Genomic DNA, 17,896 nt, shown 5'->3' on the forward strand with positions numbered 1-17,896 from the left:
ACGCAGGGACCACGCCTTGCTTTTTGCTGGCGTTTATTCATTTCCGGGCCAATTCTGATTGAGTAAGGGAGCTTGTTTAAAGTTGCCTCAGTGGCAAAGTTCTCCCTAAACTGGGTGTGGCTGCCGCCCACTGTTTTCTTTATGAGCGGGTGAACGCAGGAGTTCCTGTCTGGAGGGTGAGGGGAGAGGAGAGGGCCTACTCAAGAATCCAGAGTGAACTGTATCAGGTTGGGTTTAGAGCCCCAAAGCTGCAGAACCCAGGGGACTTCTGGCACCAAAACCCCTGGTTCAGGAAGGCTTCCTGGAGAAGCTTCTAGAGGAAGAAGGCGAAAGATGCTCCTGGATGAGGGACACCGTTTACAAAAGCTAAAGGAATATGATGGCACAGTGGTTAAGCACTTGGGTACCGAATGAAAAGTTGGTGGTTCAAACCCACTTGATTACTCTCACAAAGAAAGCCCTGGTGATCTGCTTTGTAAATATTGTTGTTATGTACTGTCAAGTCGCCTGTAACTCATAGCGACCCCATTATGTACAACAGCTCTAAACCCTGCCCTATCTCTTGATAGTGTTATTGTCTCTGACACACCTACCCCCAATTAGCCCAGTCACTGAATCAATCCATCTCATTGAGGGTCTTCCTCTCTTGTGCTGTCCTTCCACCCTCCCAAGCATGATATCCTTCTCCAAGGACTGGTCCCTCCTTGCAACATGTCCAAAATGTGTCAGACAAAGCTTCAGAATCCTTGTCCCCAAGGAGCAACCTGGTTTCACTCTACCACCTACAATATTCTGTGGGGCAGTTCTGCTTTGTCACATGAGGTCACTAGGAGTTGAAATTAACTCAGTGGCACCTACCAACAATTGACTGGGGTGTCTAGGAGTTTGTAGATGGTAGATGCTGGAGTGGAGACTGAATTGTATCAGGCTGGGGGCTCTTCTGTGCATTCTACCCCACCTTACCCCTGGCAACCATGTTTCAGGCCCAGTGTAGCTTCGCTTCCCTCCAAGGTCTGTGCCAGGCTGAATGAGGGGTTGTCAGGCTGAAATTGTCTTCCAAAATCCCCTTCTAGTGTTGAGGGTGCAGTTCAGACACAGGAGCTGTTAAGGTCCAGTTACGGAAATGATGAACGACTTACACCCCCCCACTCCACAGAAACTAGAGGGAGAGCCACTTACTCAGACCTAAATCCTCTTTTGCACAAACTGAGGGGCTAAGTCCTGACAAGGCTTACAGAGCAGGTTTAGAAGCTTCTGGAGAGTCAGTGCTTATAGTGGAGGAGGGGGGCTAGGTCCTGGAGCAGGGCTGGGAAGCTGGCTCTGTGAGTTTTGTTACACATGCCCTACAGCTGAAGCATCATTCCAGGGCCCCAAACTGTGGTTGGTCCTCTAGATAGTCTGCCCTTTGTGTAACTCCAATATTCAACCACCAGTCTATGCCCATTCCAGAGCCTCCTACCATTCGGAATGGGCAAGGAGCAACACACCATCTACTGATATCATCCTGCCATGCTCAGCCAATGGCAGGCCCACTGGAAGCACACATCAGCCTCTGATACCATCCACAGCCCACAGTGGGCCCCATCCCACAGAGAGCAGTGTCTGCTTGTGTTGGATGTATCCTTGGTTTTTGCTCCTCACTTCTCAGTGGACTTCTCAGGCCCCTCGCTGCCACGGTCACCAAAGTCCGTGTGAAGTTAGGAGTGTAGCTAGAAACTGGTTTCATGGGGAGAAATTGTGCCCTGTTCATTACTGGAGCTGAGGTGACTCAATCTTCCGACTCCCATCTCCTCCTTATCAGGAGGCCAGGTGTGGAATGGCTCGAACTTCTCCCAGGGCCACTCCCCACACACACCCATACACCGCTGAGAAAATGGTTCCCAAGAATACGTGCAAGACTTCCAAAGGCAGGGAGAGTCCGGGAGGTGGAGGAGCTGACCCTGGCCAACTTTGAAGACTACCTCGCCCTGGCTCCGCCCTCGCTCTGGCCCCGCCCGCCCACCCCGCCTTCTGGTAGACTTCGCCCTGCTCCTGGTTTTAGAGCTCAGTTGGAGCAGTGGGAGAGTGGCTAATCCTTTCTCTTGATCCTGTCCGCTCGCCTTAGTTTCTTCTGAGACCCGAGAGCAGGAGTGGGGCGTGCTGCCCCGGGACTCTCCACTAGGTGCTGGACACTGGCCCAGCCCAGATCTTCAGTTCACTCCCAAGCCGGTGCTTCTGGAGCTCCTAGCGAACTCCCAGCGGGGCCTCGATGGCACACCTCCAGCTGCCGTCACCACAGCCCTACCTACTGCTGCCGCTGCTCCTGCTGCTGCTGCGCGCGCCACCCCCGACCATGCCCGCGGCGGACCAGTGCCAGGGGAGCTGGCAGTGTTCGCGGATCCCCTACACTGCCTCCCGCAACTTTGATGTGCAGTACTCAGTGCCCAGCTTCTCGGCCAGGGGCCCCATCCAGGCTGTGGCGACCTTCGAGGACCAGGATGGAAGTGCTGTTTTTGTGGCCACGCGCAACCGCCTGCACGTGCTGGGGCGCAGCCTCAAGCTTGTCCAGAGCCTGGTGACGGGCCCCGTCGGGAATCCTGATTGCCAAACATGCTCAGCCTGTGGTCCGGGTCCTTATAGCCCCCCAGGCGACACAGACACACAGGTGCTGGTACTAGAGCCGGTGCTGCCCGCCCTGATCAGCTGCGGCTCAACCCTCCAGGGCCGCTGCTTCCTGCATGAGCTGGAGTTCGGCGAGGACACTACCGTGCGCCTGATGCCGCCAGCCTGCCTCTTCTCTGCCCACCAAAATCAGCCTGATCACTGCCCTGACTGTGTGGCCAGCCCGCTGGGCACCCGAGTGACTGTGGTCGGACAGGGCCAGGCTTCCTACTTCTACGTGGGATCGTCTCTGAATGCAACAGTGGCCGCCAGCTTCAGCCCGCGTTCGGTGTCCATCCGCCGCCTGAAGGCAGACTTCTCTGGATTTGCACGTAACTTTGTGTCGCTGTCAGTGCTACCTGAGTATCTCTCCTCCTACCGCATAGAATATGTGTACAGCTTTCACGCTGGAGCCTATGTATATTTCCTGACAGTGCAGCCAAGCAGCCTGCGGGCCGCACATGGCGCCCTGCACACACGCCTGGCTCGGGTCAGCGCCACTGAACAAGAGCTGGATTACTACCGTGAACTTGTCCTACACTGTAATTTTGAGCCTAAACGCAGGCGCAGGGGGGTCCCCAAAGGCGGACAGATCTACTCAGTACTGCGGGCAGCCCACACAGCTCCTGTGGGCTCCCTGCTGGCCGAGGAGCTGAGTATTGCAGAGGGTCAGGATGTGCTATTCGGGGTCTTCACAGGGATCAGGGATCGTGGTCCAGGAGAAGGTCCCAACTCTGTCGTCTGTGCCTTCCCCATTCGCCTGCTGGATTCTCTCATTGAGGAGGGGGTGGAAGGGTGCTGCCAGGATCCTGTGCACCCTGGAATCCGGAGAGGCCTTGACTTCTTCCAGCTGCCCAGTTTTTGTCCTAATCCGGTAAGGACTATTTCCCTTTTCCATCTGAGGGAGTCTGAGAGGGGAGGGCAAACAAGGAGAACCTTCTTCCACTTGGTTCCTTAGAGCTGGGGGATGAGGTGGGAGATTAGACAAAAACCACACAATGGAGCTCCGCCCCCCCATTCTGCCCATCTTGCTCTTTTACTCCCCGACTCATTACACTCTGATTTGTTAAGGTCGTTTTCTTTGCTATGTGAGGCCTGAATTGTATTGCATCACAACTGTCTGTCTCTGCCAAATACAGCTTGAAAAGTCTCAGTACAATGGTAGACCTCCCTACCACCTCCCTGGCCACCTACCCACCAAGCACACCTTCAGGAAGCTTACACACTGTTTGATAAAGGTTACACGTACCCACATGCAAACAGTTCCCTGACATGCACAAACACTCAGGCAGATACTCTAAGACTCACACAAACACATCCAACAGCTGGCGGTTTCACTTTCCCAGAGGGAGCACTTGTTTTGCTCCACTTTCCAAAGAGGGTGGGGCAAGAGTTTTAAGACCAGACACCCCTACAACCCTTGCTTCCTTTTGTATTCCTGTCCCCAGATTCCAGACACCCCTACAGCCCTTCACTTCCTTTTGTATTCCTGTCCCCAGATTCCAGGAAGTTTCTTGGTCTTTGGAAGCTGGAAGCTTGTTAGGGAATCCATGTGTGTCCTGACTTTCGCAGAACAACCCATCCTTGATTGTTCTCAAGGGAGTGTTTGGGAGAAGGCCTGGAAGCTTGCAGAAGGCTCTGTCTAGGCTCGTGCAGGGAATGAGCAAAGGCCTAGCAGGATCTTATTTGAGTTGGTTTACCAGAACAGAGTCCTAGCTGTTCTCTGGACAACTGCATAATTGAGGCTCCAAGTTGGGAAGGGCTCAGATTATGCTTCATTCCAGCAACCTATGCCCAGGTGCTTTCCAGCCATGGTGTCAGGTAATTTGAACACAACAAAAAAGGACTTAATTAAAATACTATGCTGAGGACAAAGTAAAACCCAATCTTAAAGCCATTGGAACAGTTCCAGCCAAAATCAAACCAAGGAAATGGAGTAAATACAGCACTGGATATGGTTTTTCAGTGAACCCAGGCTTTGGCAGTCTTGTGGCTTTGGCTATGCTGTGACATTCTTCACTCACTCCTTCCAAGCCCCTGTTGATGCTAGAGAGGTGGGCAGAGAAATTATACCCAGGAGATGGCAGTTCTTCAGCATCCCTCTCTCAGATGAGTCAGTTTGGGTCAAAGGGGCCCTGCTGTTGGAAACTCAGCTAGACCTGGCTGTCCTCTATGTCTTCCTTCCAGGAAGTCAGAACCTTTCCCTGACTTGGCTAGTGGTTAGTGGGTCAGTAAACACTCAGCACAGCAGAGCAGTGCCAGGCTTTCCTAATCTCAGGCCCTGCCCACAGGCTGGCAAGCCTCATGGGAGGTGTGGGACTCAAATCTGTACAATCTTTGTACAGTGGCTTTGAGCATGCAGCCACTGGGCAGAAACCCTGTTGGTATGGCAGGGTGGAAGTCTGGGGGAGTCACCATCCCACATACTCTCCAATATGAGGCACTGGGCACTTAAGTAAAGGTGTTTTGTGTTGTGTGTTTTTGTTTTTGTTTTCCAGGATCTAAACCCATTCCCTCCCTACCCCTTCATCCCTAAAACCTGGGAACCTTGGGCCTACAGGCAGGCAGGCAAAGGTGTGGCCTCTCTCCAGCCCCACCTGTCCTTGAGTCATGTTGACAACACCTAGCTGGCTTCCTGCTAGGCAGAGGCCCCTCATCCACCTGAAATGAGGACAGAGTCACAACCTGCACCCACCCACCTACCTGTGGGACAGGCCCAGTGTGTAGAGGGGGTCTCTGGACCTTGTCCTGGCTCCCAGGCTTTCGGATCGGCCCTGAGGGCTCAGGACTGGGGCTCCAGCTTGATGAGGAAGGGTCTGAGCATTTGAGGCTACTGAGCCTGGACCCCTGGGCCCCTGAACCCCTTTGTTGTTATCTTTTTTCTTTTCCTTTTTTCCCCCAAAAGAAAAACCAGCTCTATTTCAATGAGCATTATTGGATTTCAAATTTCTTCTTTCATTTCTAAGGAGATTCTTGTATTGTTGTGTGCTGTGATAAGGGGCTGAAGTAATCATTTTTATCTTTCTACAAGAAAAGTTTGGTACACCAATCTCAATGGAATTTCTGGGAACTATCAGAGAATTAATGGCAAATTTATTCATTCACTCATTGTCTTCAAGTCATAACTTCCTCATTCCTGATCTGCTAGTGAGGTTTTTGGAGACTATATGTAATATGGGAGGGCATTGCCCATTTTTTTCCCATTGGAGCCACTGGTAGGTGGATTTGAACTGCCAGAGAGGTGCCACTTAATGGATTGTTGTTGTTATGTGCTGTTATCTTTAGTTGCCATTGTTTCAGTTCTGACTCGTGGTGACCTCATATGTACAAAGTAGAACTGTTTCATAGAATTTTTAAGACTGTAACCTTTCAGAAGCAGATTGCTAAACCTCTCCTCTGAGGAGCCTTTGGGAGGATCTAATCCACCAACCTTTAGGTTAATACTTAACTACTTGTGCTTCCCAGAGACTGGCACCACCTCCATCCAGTCCCATTACTTGGCACTCACACTCTAATTTCCTAGTTTCCCAGAAGCTTTTAAAGTCCCTCCCTAGGACATTGGTTGCAGCCTCAAACTTTCCCCCTGCTGAGTAAGATCAGGGAAGGGGCTCCTGTCTCCTGGTACCAAGGCCTTTGGGTCTCCATTATCCTGTTTGTATCCTAAAGGAGGAACAGAGAGTGACTTGAAGTTCAGAAAGAACTTGGAGTCTCAGGGGGAGGAACACTGCCACTAGCTTGTGCTGACTGTTTAGCTCAGAGTCTCTGACTCCTTGTGCAGGTGAGGAAATTGAGGCCCCACAAAGAGACACATGTGCTAAAGTTCATTCAGTGAGGCAGGGCAGTCAGCAGACAGTGTGAGAAGATTCTGGTAAAGAGCTCAGGCTTCAGACCTGAATCTTCTTTTCAGATACTTGAGCCCATTCCTGCAGTTATTGTGCCAATCCGTCTCATTGAGGCTCTTCCTCTCCCAAGTCATCATCTGAGGTGCTGAGAATGGCACAGGATGGGCCACGGTTCAGATCTGTGGTTCACAGGGTTGCTATGAGTCATACTCAATGGCACTTAACAACAAACAACTTCTTTTCCTGAGGCTCTCAGGCCTTGGGCAGGTGACTAAATCTCTCTGAGTTTGTTTCCTCACCTGTAAAGGGGGAGTGGTAAGAGTGGGGTTGTGAGGACACAGAACTGGGTTGGGACTGTAAGACTCAGTAACGTTATCACAATGAACATGCTAAGTAGAGGAGATAAGAGAAACCAGCTTTCCAGCTTAGGCCTCCTTCTCTGCTGCCTGTAAGATCCAAGAGCATGGAAACAGCCCAAATGTCCAACACAAAGGAATGGATTGAGAAATTATGGTACATTCACACAATGGAATACTATGTAGCACATAGGAGCAATAACTTTGTAAACTATTATCTAACTTGGGAGGGACTGGAGAGCTTTATGCTGAATGAACTAACTCAGTCCCATAAAGATAAATATTGTATAAAACGGTTATTGTAGAATGAGTATAAGAATCCAGGAGGGGTGAGAGAGGCTGGAAGCAGAGGGATGTGTATGTACAGGGGAAAGGGGGGATTGGGTTGGGGGATTAATCATTGGGTTGTACAATTTGATAGGTGGGGGTGAGGGAAATTGAAAGAATTTGTTCAAATTTGTATTTGAATTTTGTAAATAAACTAGCAGAAAAATTAAAAAAAGATCCAAGAGCACGGGATACTGGCAGCCTTTGGATCTTCTCTAGTGAGGCTGAGTAAGAGGTGACAGTCCTGGGCGTCTGTGATCACTGACAGGCCCCAAGGGATCACTATGTGGGAATGAGCCTTGACTTTTCCCCATGTCCTTCCCAGCCTGGCCTGGTGGCACCCAGCTCCAACTTCAGCTGCTATCAGTTCCCACTGCTGGTCAGCAAAAGCTTCACTCCACGTGTGGACCTATTCAACGGGCTGCTGGGAACAGTGCAGGTCACTGCATTACATGTGACACGCCTGGGCAATGTCACTGTGGCGCACATGGGCACAGCTGATGGGCGTATACTACAGGTGAGTACCTAGTCCCCACATGTTCCTAGATCTGAGTTCCCATCCCCATTCCCATCCCCCTTTTGTACACAGCTGAACTGTCCTAGGTGGAGCTGGATAGATCTTCCAGTTACTTGCTGTACATTTCCAATTTCTCGCTGGGCAACAATGGACAGCCCATTCAGAGGGACATCAGTCGTCTTGGGGATCACCTGCTCTTTGCCTCTGGGAACCAGGTAAGGTATGCCAGCGTCAGGGGCTGGGGCCAGGACTGTGGGAATATGGCCTCCCCACCCAAACCAGAGAAGCTTTGGCAAAGCCAGGCTCCACTACTTCAACTTGGAACAGAATCAGGGAATCTATAAAAAAAATAGCTAGGCTTTTTACCTTAACTACTTCTGAGTCACACATCTACCACCTCAAGGTCTTCCAGGTTCCCATCCGAGGCCCTGGCTGCCGACACTTCGTCACCTGTGGGCGCTGCTTACGGGCTCAGCACTTCATGGGCTGTGGCTGGTGTGGGGACATGTGTGGCCGGCAGCAGGAATGTCCCAGCTCCTGGCAACAGGATCACTGCCCACCTGAACTCACTGAGGTATGTATGCTTTCCCCAGCGTAGGCAAGGGGCCTAGAGTGGGAGTTAGCAGGGCTTACCCATGACTTCTCAGGCTTATAAGGAAGATACACTTACTTGGAAGAGGGAGTAACACAGGCAAATACTTGGAGGCAGGAAAGTGCTTAAGCATTTGAATTCTAGCAGGTGACCCAGAGTGACTGGAGTGTGGGTTGGGCAAGAGGTTTGGTAAGAAAGACTTGGCCAAGCAGACAGATCTGAGGTAGCTTAGGTCTACATGGAGTAGTGTAATAGACATGGACTATTTTTTCCTCTCTTCAGTTCCACCCCCACCGTGGACCCCTAAGGGGCAACATGACTCTGACGCTGTGTGGCTCCAATTTCAAACTGCACCCTGCTGACTTGGTGTCTAAAGGCATGCATCGGATCACCGTGGGCCAAAGCCCTTGCTGGCTGCTGCCCAAGGACACCTCTACCATCAGGTACAATTTGGCCCCTGTCGTCCTTCTATCCCTACTGGGAGACCAAGAAAGCCCCTTCCTTGGGAGACACTATTTTGTTGTTATCTGGGCCAAGGAGATATGAAGCCATTTGCAGGTCTGTAGTGGCTCTAACTTCTGTGTCTGGGGAGATATTTATTCATTTCTAAGCCTTCAAGTGCCCTACCCCTCTGATGAGTCCTGGACCAGGCAGACTTGTTCTCTGCCCATCAGATCTTTCCTATTCCAGAAAAGGACACTGGAGATGTCATCTCTGGGCTCAGAAGAGGCCTGTGACTTAGGGCAAGAATATTGCTAGGTCTGTGTGACCCTTCACTGACATCAGGGCTCCTTCTATGTCTAGATCAATGATCCCTAAGGGCTTTATAGAGGAACTCGAGTGTGAGCTGGAGCCCTCGGGTGTGCAGGCAGCTGGACCTGCCAGCATCAGCCTCACTGTGGTCAACGTGACAACAGGCAAGCACTTCCGGGTAGACGGGACCTCTGTGTTGCAAGGCTTCACTTTTGTGGTAAGACTACCTTGTCCTGTCTGTGCCTGGGGCTGGCTGGGTAATAAGAGCAAAGAATGGCATGGACAAGAGGACCTATGCCAGCTAAGCCATCTCTTTACCTTTTTAGGAGCCAGTGCTGACAGCTGTGAAGCCCCTGTTTGGCCCAAGGGCAGGGGGCACCCTCCTTACACTTGAGGGTCAGGATCTGTGTGTGGGTACCAGCCGGGTTGTGCTGGTGAATGGGACTGAGTGCCTACTAAAACAGTAAGTGCCAGGAAGCAAGGGGATGGGAAGAGGCTCTGGAACCCTGTCCAGGGGAGTCCTCACCAGTGGGAACCTGGCTACCTGTCAAGGAGAAGGGAGGGGGACTTAGATATTGACAATGTGGGATTGGGATCCATGGAGAAGGATCTGGTGCTGACTCCAGGAGCAGAGGTGACTTGTCTCTGCACGTACGTTGGCAAAGGTTGGCAAGAGAGTCCACTGCAGAGTCTATGGGTTCTGGCCAGAGCTGTGGGGGACCTGTTCCCTCTCTGCCCTCTTGGGGTTCTTACTGAAGCCACCCTATCTTTTCTATACAAAGAGTATGGGCAGGGGAGAAATGACCAAGAGAAAAACTGGGAGTAATGGTCACACCCCAGGAGGAGATGAGCCTGGCCACCACACAAGGGTGCTCCTGAGCCCAATCCCCGTTCTGCAGGGTCAGCGAGGGGCATCTTGTATGTGCCACACCGCCTGGAGCTGCCACGGCCAGAGTTCCCCTTCACCTGCAGGTGGGGGGTGCCAATGTGCCCGGCTCCTGGACCTTCCATTACCGGGAAGACCCCATTGTGTTAGGCATCAGCCCCAACTGTGGCTACATGTAAGTGCCTCCCTGTCTACGTTGGCTTCTGAGGAGTGAGGGACTCAACCTCTAAAAACTCCTCAAGCCCACCACCCCACTCCTCACCCCCAGCGGCTCACAGGTCACCATCCAGGGCCAGTACCTGACTTCTGCCCAGCACTTGCTGTTGTCATTCCATGATGGACTTGGGGCAGTGGAGAATAGGGTGAGTGGATGCTGAAAGTGCAAAAGCAGACACCAATCAGGAGGGAGGAAAGCTTAGGTTCTAGTCCCACCCCAGGCTGAACTGAGAAGACTGGGGTCCTCAGAGGTAGAATGCCTGGCTAACCACCCTTGTTTTGGACTCCAGCAGTGTGAAGGGCTGCTTCCAGAGCAGCAAAAGTGCTATGTCCCTGAATACATGATCCCAAGGTCCCAGGAGTGGATGCTAGGGAACCTGAGTGTCCGGGGGGATGGAGCTGCTGGCTTCACACTGCCTGGCTTTCGCTTCCTGCCCCCACCTCATCCACCTAAAGCTCACCTGGCCCCCTTGAAGCCTGAGGAACATACTATTAAGTTCCAGGTAGGTGAGGGAGATAGCTGGGAGGTGAGCACCAAGGGGAGTTAGGGCAGAAGCCTCCACAAGGAAGATGGGAGCTATGGCCGGTCCTCCTGATCATCTCTGCAGTATATTGGACTGAGTGACGTGGCTGACTGCATGAATGTGACCGTGACCGTGGCCGGTGAGAGCTGCCAGCATGAGTTCCGGGGGGAAGTGGTCATCTGCCCCCTGCCCCCGTCCCTAGAACTTGACAAGAACGGTGCCATGCTACAGGTAGGTAGCCCTACTGGCTTTTCACAGTATATTTGGGTCAATCAAAAGACTGGAGGCTGAGCCTGAGCTTCCACCTGCCCCTAGGTCTGCGTAAATGGTGTGTGTCATGAGCTGGGCAAAGTGAGGCGCCTGGGCCCACAGGGGCTCCCACAGGGTGTACTCCTTGGTGTCCTGCTGGCCCTGCTTCTGGTTGTGGGTGCCCTGGTCACCGCTCTGGTCTTCAACCACTACCGGCAGAGGAAGCAACGAGGTGAGCTTCCCACTCTACCCCAATTCACCCCATACCACCAACCAGTGGCACCTCCAAGACCCTACACCCTCACTCCGCCTGGACTCGGGAAGTCCCACTTCTCGTCTATAGGAACGGGCTCTGAGGAGTTGTGATAGTCTGGCTACCAGGATCTATCCTCCCACAGCCCTTTCACTCAACCTGGATGACCTGACATCCCTGGACCGGACATCTGGAGCCATCCCCCTGCCTCTGCTCCGCTCAGGCTCTGACTACAGAAACAACATCGGTGAGGTGGTAAAGGTACTGGGAGCTGCGACTACCTCCTGTGTTCTACAAGCCCCTCACTCCCTCTCTCCACAGAACCTCCCACCACTGAGCGTCTGAGCCCCACTTCCCAAACCTACAAAGCATCCTTCTCAGATGATGGAGATGAATCCCATGTCCCACTTCTTCAGACCACTTCCATTCAACTCCAAGACCTCGACCCCATTCTTCTGGCTGAGGTCAAGGATGTGTTGATTCCCCATGAACGAGTGATCAGCTACAGTGACCAAGTCATTGGGAAAGGTGCGAGATCAGACTGGGCTGGAGCAGAAATGGGGCCCTAAAAAGATGTGGGCTCAGAGGACAGATGGGCTGGCCTCTGCTCCAGACTTCTTACCGATTGGGGTGATCTTGGACATGTTGCTTAACTTCTCTGAGTCTCCATTTACACATATTTGAAACAGAGAGTAGAACATTTCAGTGGTCTAGTATGGTCTAGTATGGTCGAGAATGGGAGATCCTCCATCTCTGCTCCTTGTTTTTAATGCTGGATTGACCCGAGGTCTGGTTGTCAATGACAGGACATAAAAGTACTAGGGGCTGAGGACCTTCTCACAACTTTCCCTTCGCCAGGCCACTTTGGAGTTGTCTATCATGGAGAATACATAGACCAGGCCCAGAATCGAATCCACTGTGCCATCAAGTCACTGAGTCGTAAGTGGGCCAGGGGCCAGGACATCAGGGGGAGGAGCCCCGGGGTGGGATACGACTCATCCCTGCTGTGCCACCTGCAGAGTGACCCTAAGGAGGAGTCCTTTCTTCTCCGTTGTCCCATCTGACCCTTGAAGGTGGCCGCCCTGGCCTGGGTCTGACTCAGCCAATCTGCAGGCATCACAGAGGTACAGGATGTGGAGGCATTCCTGCGCGAGGGACTGCTCATGAGTGGCCTGCATCATCCGAACGTACTCAGTCTTATCGGTATCATGCTGCCCCCTGAGGGGCTGCCCCGCGTGCTGCTACCCTACATGCGCCACGGAGATCTGCGCCAGTTCATCCGCTCACCCCTGCGGGTCAGTGATCAGCAGACCCTGGGTTAGGAGTCTCAGGCAATAATTGGGGAAGAAGCTGCTCTGCCTTTGCCTACCAACCATTTACTTTACTGTGTCCTCAGAACCCCACGGTGAAGGACCTTGTCAGCTTTGGCCTGCAGGTAGCCCGTGGCATGGAGTACCTGGCCGACCAGAAGTTTGTGCACAGAGACCTGGCTGCCCGGAACTGCATGTGAGAGGCCAAAATTCTGGAGTGAAGTGAGGGGACAGGGAACCAAAACATGTAGCTGCCCAAGGGGATGTCAGGGCAGAGGGCACGGGCTAGCCCTTGCTGGACAGGCATAAACAGTCCCTCTCCCTCCATCTCTGGACCTCAGTTTCCTGTCTGCCCAGTGCAGGCTTGGTATTGGGCACCCTGACTCTGAAACTTCCTAGGGCCTGGATCAGGTGGGTTCAGGACCTGCTGTGGGCCCGTCCTGAGTGTGATCGCCTTCCCAGGCTGGACGAATCATTCACAGTCAAGGTGGCTGACTTTGGTCTGACTCGTGACATCCTGGACAAGGAGTACTACAGTGTCCAACAGCACCGCCATGCTCGCCTGCCTGTCAAATGGATGGCACTGGAGAGCCTGCAGACCTACAGGTTCACCACCAAGTCTGACGTGGTGAGGCCCCACATGCCTCAGAGTTCACATGACCTTGGTGCCTTGGAAGACCACTTGATTTTGTCCATTCAGCTCCCAGTGGACTATCTGAGCCCAGGGAATCCCTAGGCCGGGTGACCCCCACAGCCCATTTGCTCAGTTCTTAGACTGGCATCTGCCTCCCAGCAGGTCAAGAAGAGGCTGTGAATTCATTGTCTTTTCCTGGACAATCTAGCTCTTGCCCAGCTCTCACACAGCTTTGTTCCCACCTCTAAAAGGGTTTCAAGCCTGAGGTGGTAGGAGGAGACAGAGGAAGGATACCTGTGAGGTGTTGGGGTTCTGAGTGGAAGGTGGTGTTTCCATACCTCCCTCTAGGAGGTACCGAGCATGAGGACCTACCTGCCCCAAAATTGGAAGTAGAATTTGAGTTCCTTGTCTCTTCCTTCCTTGCAGTGGTCATTTGGTGTGTTGCTATGGGAGCTGATGACACGAGGAGCCCCACCATACCCTCATGTGGACCCCTTTGACCTTGCCTACTTCCTGGCCCAGGGTCGGCGCTTGCCCCAACCTGAGTATTGCCCTGATTCCCTGTGAGTATGAGGAGAGGGTCACCGGGTAGGAGAGAGATCCAAACCTCTCTTTGACCCAGGCGAGACATTCTCTAAGCCTGAGTTTCTTATCTATGGACTTTTGGTTCCCATCCTCATTCAAACTAAGGCACTAGGAGGCCATCATAGTCACCATGGTAACAGAATTCCCAGTTCAGAGTCTGGTTGAGGCCAGTGATTTGATTTCTCGGTATTCCTCTACCCTCAACTCCCTGCCAAGGAGGACGGTTTCCTATTTTTCCCCATCCAGTGTCAAGGAAGACTTTCATCAGCTCCCACATCAGCTTCCTCTGTCTCACCAGATCAATTTTTTTTAATCATTGGATGTAGTTTCAGATTCCCTGTTCCCGGAGGGATGGTGCTGCTGTGTTGTTTTAAGTTCCCAGGGGTCGGGTTTGGTGCTGAGGTTCAGCTTCTCAGGCAGCATGCACGACTCAGCTGTGCCCAAGTTGGTGCTGTTAGAACAGGGAGAATCAGGTCACAGATAAAAGCAGTTGTTGCCTCCTGTCTGAGCTCCAGGGAAAGTATGAGTATCTTTTCCTCGTGGCCCTGCCTGCCTTATTTCATTCATGCATCTTATTTGAAGTACAAAGTAACTTCATGGCTTACCTGTGCCCAGTTCAGACTCCCTAAAACATGCTCTCAGGCAGAGATGTGGGTGCAGGGAGTTTTTGGGTGGTGTAAGTGATTTGCATTGAACTGCAAACTGTAAAGTTGGTGGTTCTAACCTACTCAACAGCTTTAAGGACAAGAAAGCCTTGGCAATCTGCTTCTGTAAAGATTATAACTAAGAAAATGCTAAGGAACAGTTGTGCTGTGTAATACATGGGTGTCACCCAGAGCCAGGGCTGATTTAATGGCAGCTAACAGAAAGGGGGGTGGATGGGGAGGGGAGCAGGACTGATCCGAAGGAGAAGTTGAGAAGCCATGTAGATGTAACAGAGACGGCAGCCTGTTCTAGAGGGATTTCTTCCTGTGGAATGGCCCTTTTAAAACACTGACGCCAAGATCCTTGTATCAAGCATCACTCACCAGCCACAATTGCCCTCAGGAGGGGGTATTTGCTTCAAGAGGCAATTTCCTTCTGCCGAAGTCAATTCTCAGAGAGGGCCTCAGCCAAGAGCTGTAAGAGAGCAATCAACACCCTCAGCCACTGGAAGAAGGAAAAGCAAAACCTGGTTGACCTAGCATGCATCTGTTCACCCAGGGCAAGTCCCTTCTCCTCTCTGGGTATCAATTTCCTCACCTGCAAAGTAAGGGTCGTAAAAGACCACTCTCAGAAAGCCTTAAAATATTATGAGTTATAGTGTGTAGGACACTTAGAATATCATCCAAGGAAAGGATGACATTTCCACATAATGGAGCATGAATTAGGACTAGATGGTCAAACCCAGAGAACCTCAGCTTAGGAGCCAGGGTGGTGTTGGTACTGCCCACAGGCTCATCGTAGAATTTTCAATCCCCGTTTCACTGGGTCCAGGTGTTCTTGCAAGAAGATGCGTAATGATAATCATGATAAACTTGAGACCTGGACCCCTGTGCTGAACATTTCCTTGTCATCTTCCCACATGATACCCAACAGCACCAGGCAATACAGAGAAGTTAAGGAACATGCTGAAGATCACACAGCCCAGGCCATGAAGCTCAGGAGCTCATGCTCTTAATCCCCTGATCTGCCCCCACGCATCCATTCCCCCTATACCGGTGACTTCATGCCCCACACCAAGGTGGAAAGGCAGGACTAGACTGACAATCACCAGGCCTGTCATCACCCGTCTTCTCCTTTCAGTGCTAGTTTTTGAGCCAGGGGTTTAATAGTGGATGGACAGCCAGGAGGGAAGCCTTGGATAAGGAGTTCCCCTGTCCCTTACACTCTGTTTTCGCCTGCAGGTATGCAGTGATGGAGCGCTGCTGGGCCACAGAGCCAGGAGCAAGACCTACCTTCAGGATGCTGGTGCGGGAAGTGGAGTGCATAGCAGGCACTCTGCATGGGGACCACTATGTGCAACTGTCTGCAGCCTACGTGAACTTGGGACCTGGGGCCACAGACTGGGAAAATGCACCCATGGAACAGTCACCATCCCTTCCAGCTCATAAGAGCACTGGGCGGCCCCGACCCCTCTCAGAACCACTGCTCCCCACATGACCACCACTCTGGGCACTTGGGGAATGGACCTACTTAGAGACATCAACTAAGACCCAAGGTGTCCCCAGATCGTGTCAGGCGAGAAAGAAGAACTAGCCAGCTTCACCCTTTCCATGCTCTTTAGCCTCCAGGGACAATGGGTCTTGAGCAGGACACGTTCGGCCACTGACTCCTCAGAGGAGCCGAATGATGGTGATCCTTCGTGCAATGAGTATTTATGAAGAGCCTTCTATGTGCCTGGCCTTCTGGACGGAGGGGACTCTACTGACCTGGCGTTGAGCACACAGACACTGGCTTTTGAACCAGTAAATTAACAAATGAATATTGTGACAAATGCTATAAAAGTTAAGAAAAATGTTAGGAGGGAGCTCTGGTGGCTTAGTGGCAAGAAGCTGCACTGCAATTCCAGAGGTACGCAGTTTGAAACCACCAGATGCTCTGCTGGAGAAGGAGGGGCAATCTCCTCCTGTACCAGTCAGATCTGATTTGACGGTACACACCACACATAAAATAATAAAAATAATTTTTTTTAAAAAAGAAAAATGTTAGGAGGCTGGCTTGAGGGAATGGCCGGCTTTTTAGAGATTGAGGCTAAGAGAAGCCTCCCAGGACAGGGCACGTGTGCGGAGGCCCAAAGAATGGGAGAGAACCACCAGCCTCAAAGTGGGGGAAAAGAGTCTGGGGGCAGAGGGAGCAGTATATGTAAAGACTCTAAGGCTGAAAAGAAGTTGGGTTGGCAAGGAGGCCCAGAAGGTAGAAAGGAGGAAGTCCCAGCATCCAGGGCTCAAGGTCCCAGGGGGTGTTGGGAGGGATTAAAGAAGGCGGGTTTAGTACTCTGCATGCTACTCTGCATGCTGTAGCCTGGCCCCTTCCCCTTGTCCTAGTCTCTCTGCAGGGACTCCCCTTTTCACCTGCAGCCCCTGCCCCCATATGTACACACACTGACTTTCAGAGTGTGAGGATGTGTCCCCCACCTCCTAACTCTGCCAACATTGCCCTTGCAGCCTTCAGAGAAAGCCGATAGTGAGTGCTCAGCTCCACACTTTGAAGGCGACGATTGCAAGGTGCCGACTGCCCGGGCTATTTATACGCCAAGGCCACTGCACAATAGCTGCTGGTAGGGTGGGGGGTGAGCAGGCTCCACGGAGGAGGAGAGCTACTTCTCCTTCCCACTGCACCCCACCTCACCACTGTCACTTCTGGGGTGGGGGCGGGCAGCTTGCTCTGCCTGTGTGGGTCTCAGGACCCAGGACATGGATCATAAAGATTCATCTGCCTTGCTCAGGAACCTCGTGGTCTCCATTCTCTCAGCTGGGAGACCCCGGGTCACTCAATCAGGGGAGGCTCTTCCTTCCATGGCTGCTGCTGTTACACGTGGACCAGTAGGGTTGGCACAAGCTCATAAAGCTCTCCTTGGAATCAGAGTGACCCACCTATTCTCTATTTATATTGGCTGCCACCTCGGACTGGAGAGAGGCCAGCCCTGAGAACCTCAAGGACCCTCAGGACATGCAAAATAAGGTTTAAAAGGGAATGTTTCTGTTTGAAGACAGAGAATCCAGAGATCAGGGGCTATGCGCTGGAGGGGAGCAGAGACAATCTATCCCCTGGTCACTATTATGTCCCTGCTGCCTACTCAGAAGTCTGTGGCTGTGCAGGCTCAGTCATTTCCCCTTCTCCCTGTGTGGGGTGGGGGTGGGGGGGCCAATTGTGTCATCCCTGAGGCTGGGAGAGAGAGGAGTGTCCTAGAATAACCCCCACAGCTGCAGCCCCCATACCAGTTGGAAAGGACTGCATCCATCTCCTGCGGCTTGCTGTCTGCACCTCCTAATCCCATCCTGGGGTTCTAACAGCCACCCAGAGCTCCAAGCCTTGTGGAGCTGGGAGAAGACAGTCCTCAGCAGCTCTTCTGAAGTTGAACTGTGGCTCTTTTCCCACCAGGGCTCTGTGACTCACAGACCACTGGCTCATCTGTTCACAGGAAAGAAGCCTAGAGAAGAAGGGGATCTTTGAATTGGAGGGGACCTTCGGGAGGGACCCCAGAGAGGGAAGAGGAACTCAGGAAGAGAC

General features: G+C 52.3%; 1 protein-coding gene across 1 annotated transcript; it reads left to right on the plus strand.

The window, feature by feature from the left end:
* Positions 1-2,248: 2,248 nt before the first annotated feature.
* MST1R (macrophage stimulating 1 receptor (c-met-related tyrosine kinase)) lies at positions 2,249-15,826 on the plus strand. Its single transcript, XM_006893010.1, has 20 exons — positions 2,249-3,514; positions 7,491-7,682; positions 7,769-7,897; positions 8,086-8,256; positions 8,557-8,717; positions 9,079-9,244; positions 9,354-9,490; positions 9,927-10,088; positions 10,182-10,275; positions 10,423-10,632; positions 10,738-10,884; positions 10,969-11,134; positions 11,301-11,402; positions 11,477-11,683; positions 12,014-12,094; positions 12,269-12,450; positions 12,552-12,661; positions 12,928-13,093; positions 13,526-13,662; positions 15,571-15,826. Exons 1-20 carry the CDS (start codon positions 2,249-2,251, stop codon positions 15,824-15,826), a joined length of 4,242 nt encoding a protein of 1,413 aa, XP_006893072.1.
* The last annotated feature ends 2,070 nt before the right edge of the window (positions 15,827-17,896 follow it).

This window comes from Elephantulus edwardii, unplaced genomic scaffold (genome assembly GCF_000299155.1).
Source record: "Elephantulus edwardii isolate Elephantulus edwardi_28Jun2011 unplaced genomic scaffold, EleEdw1.0 scaffold00121, whole genome shotgun sequence".
NCBI lineage: Eukaryota > Metazoa > Chordata > Mammalia > Macroscelidea > Macroscelididae > Elephantulus > Elephantulus edwardii.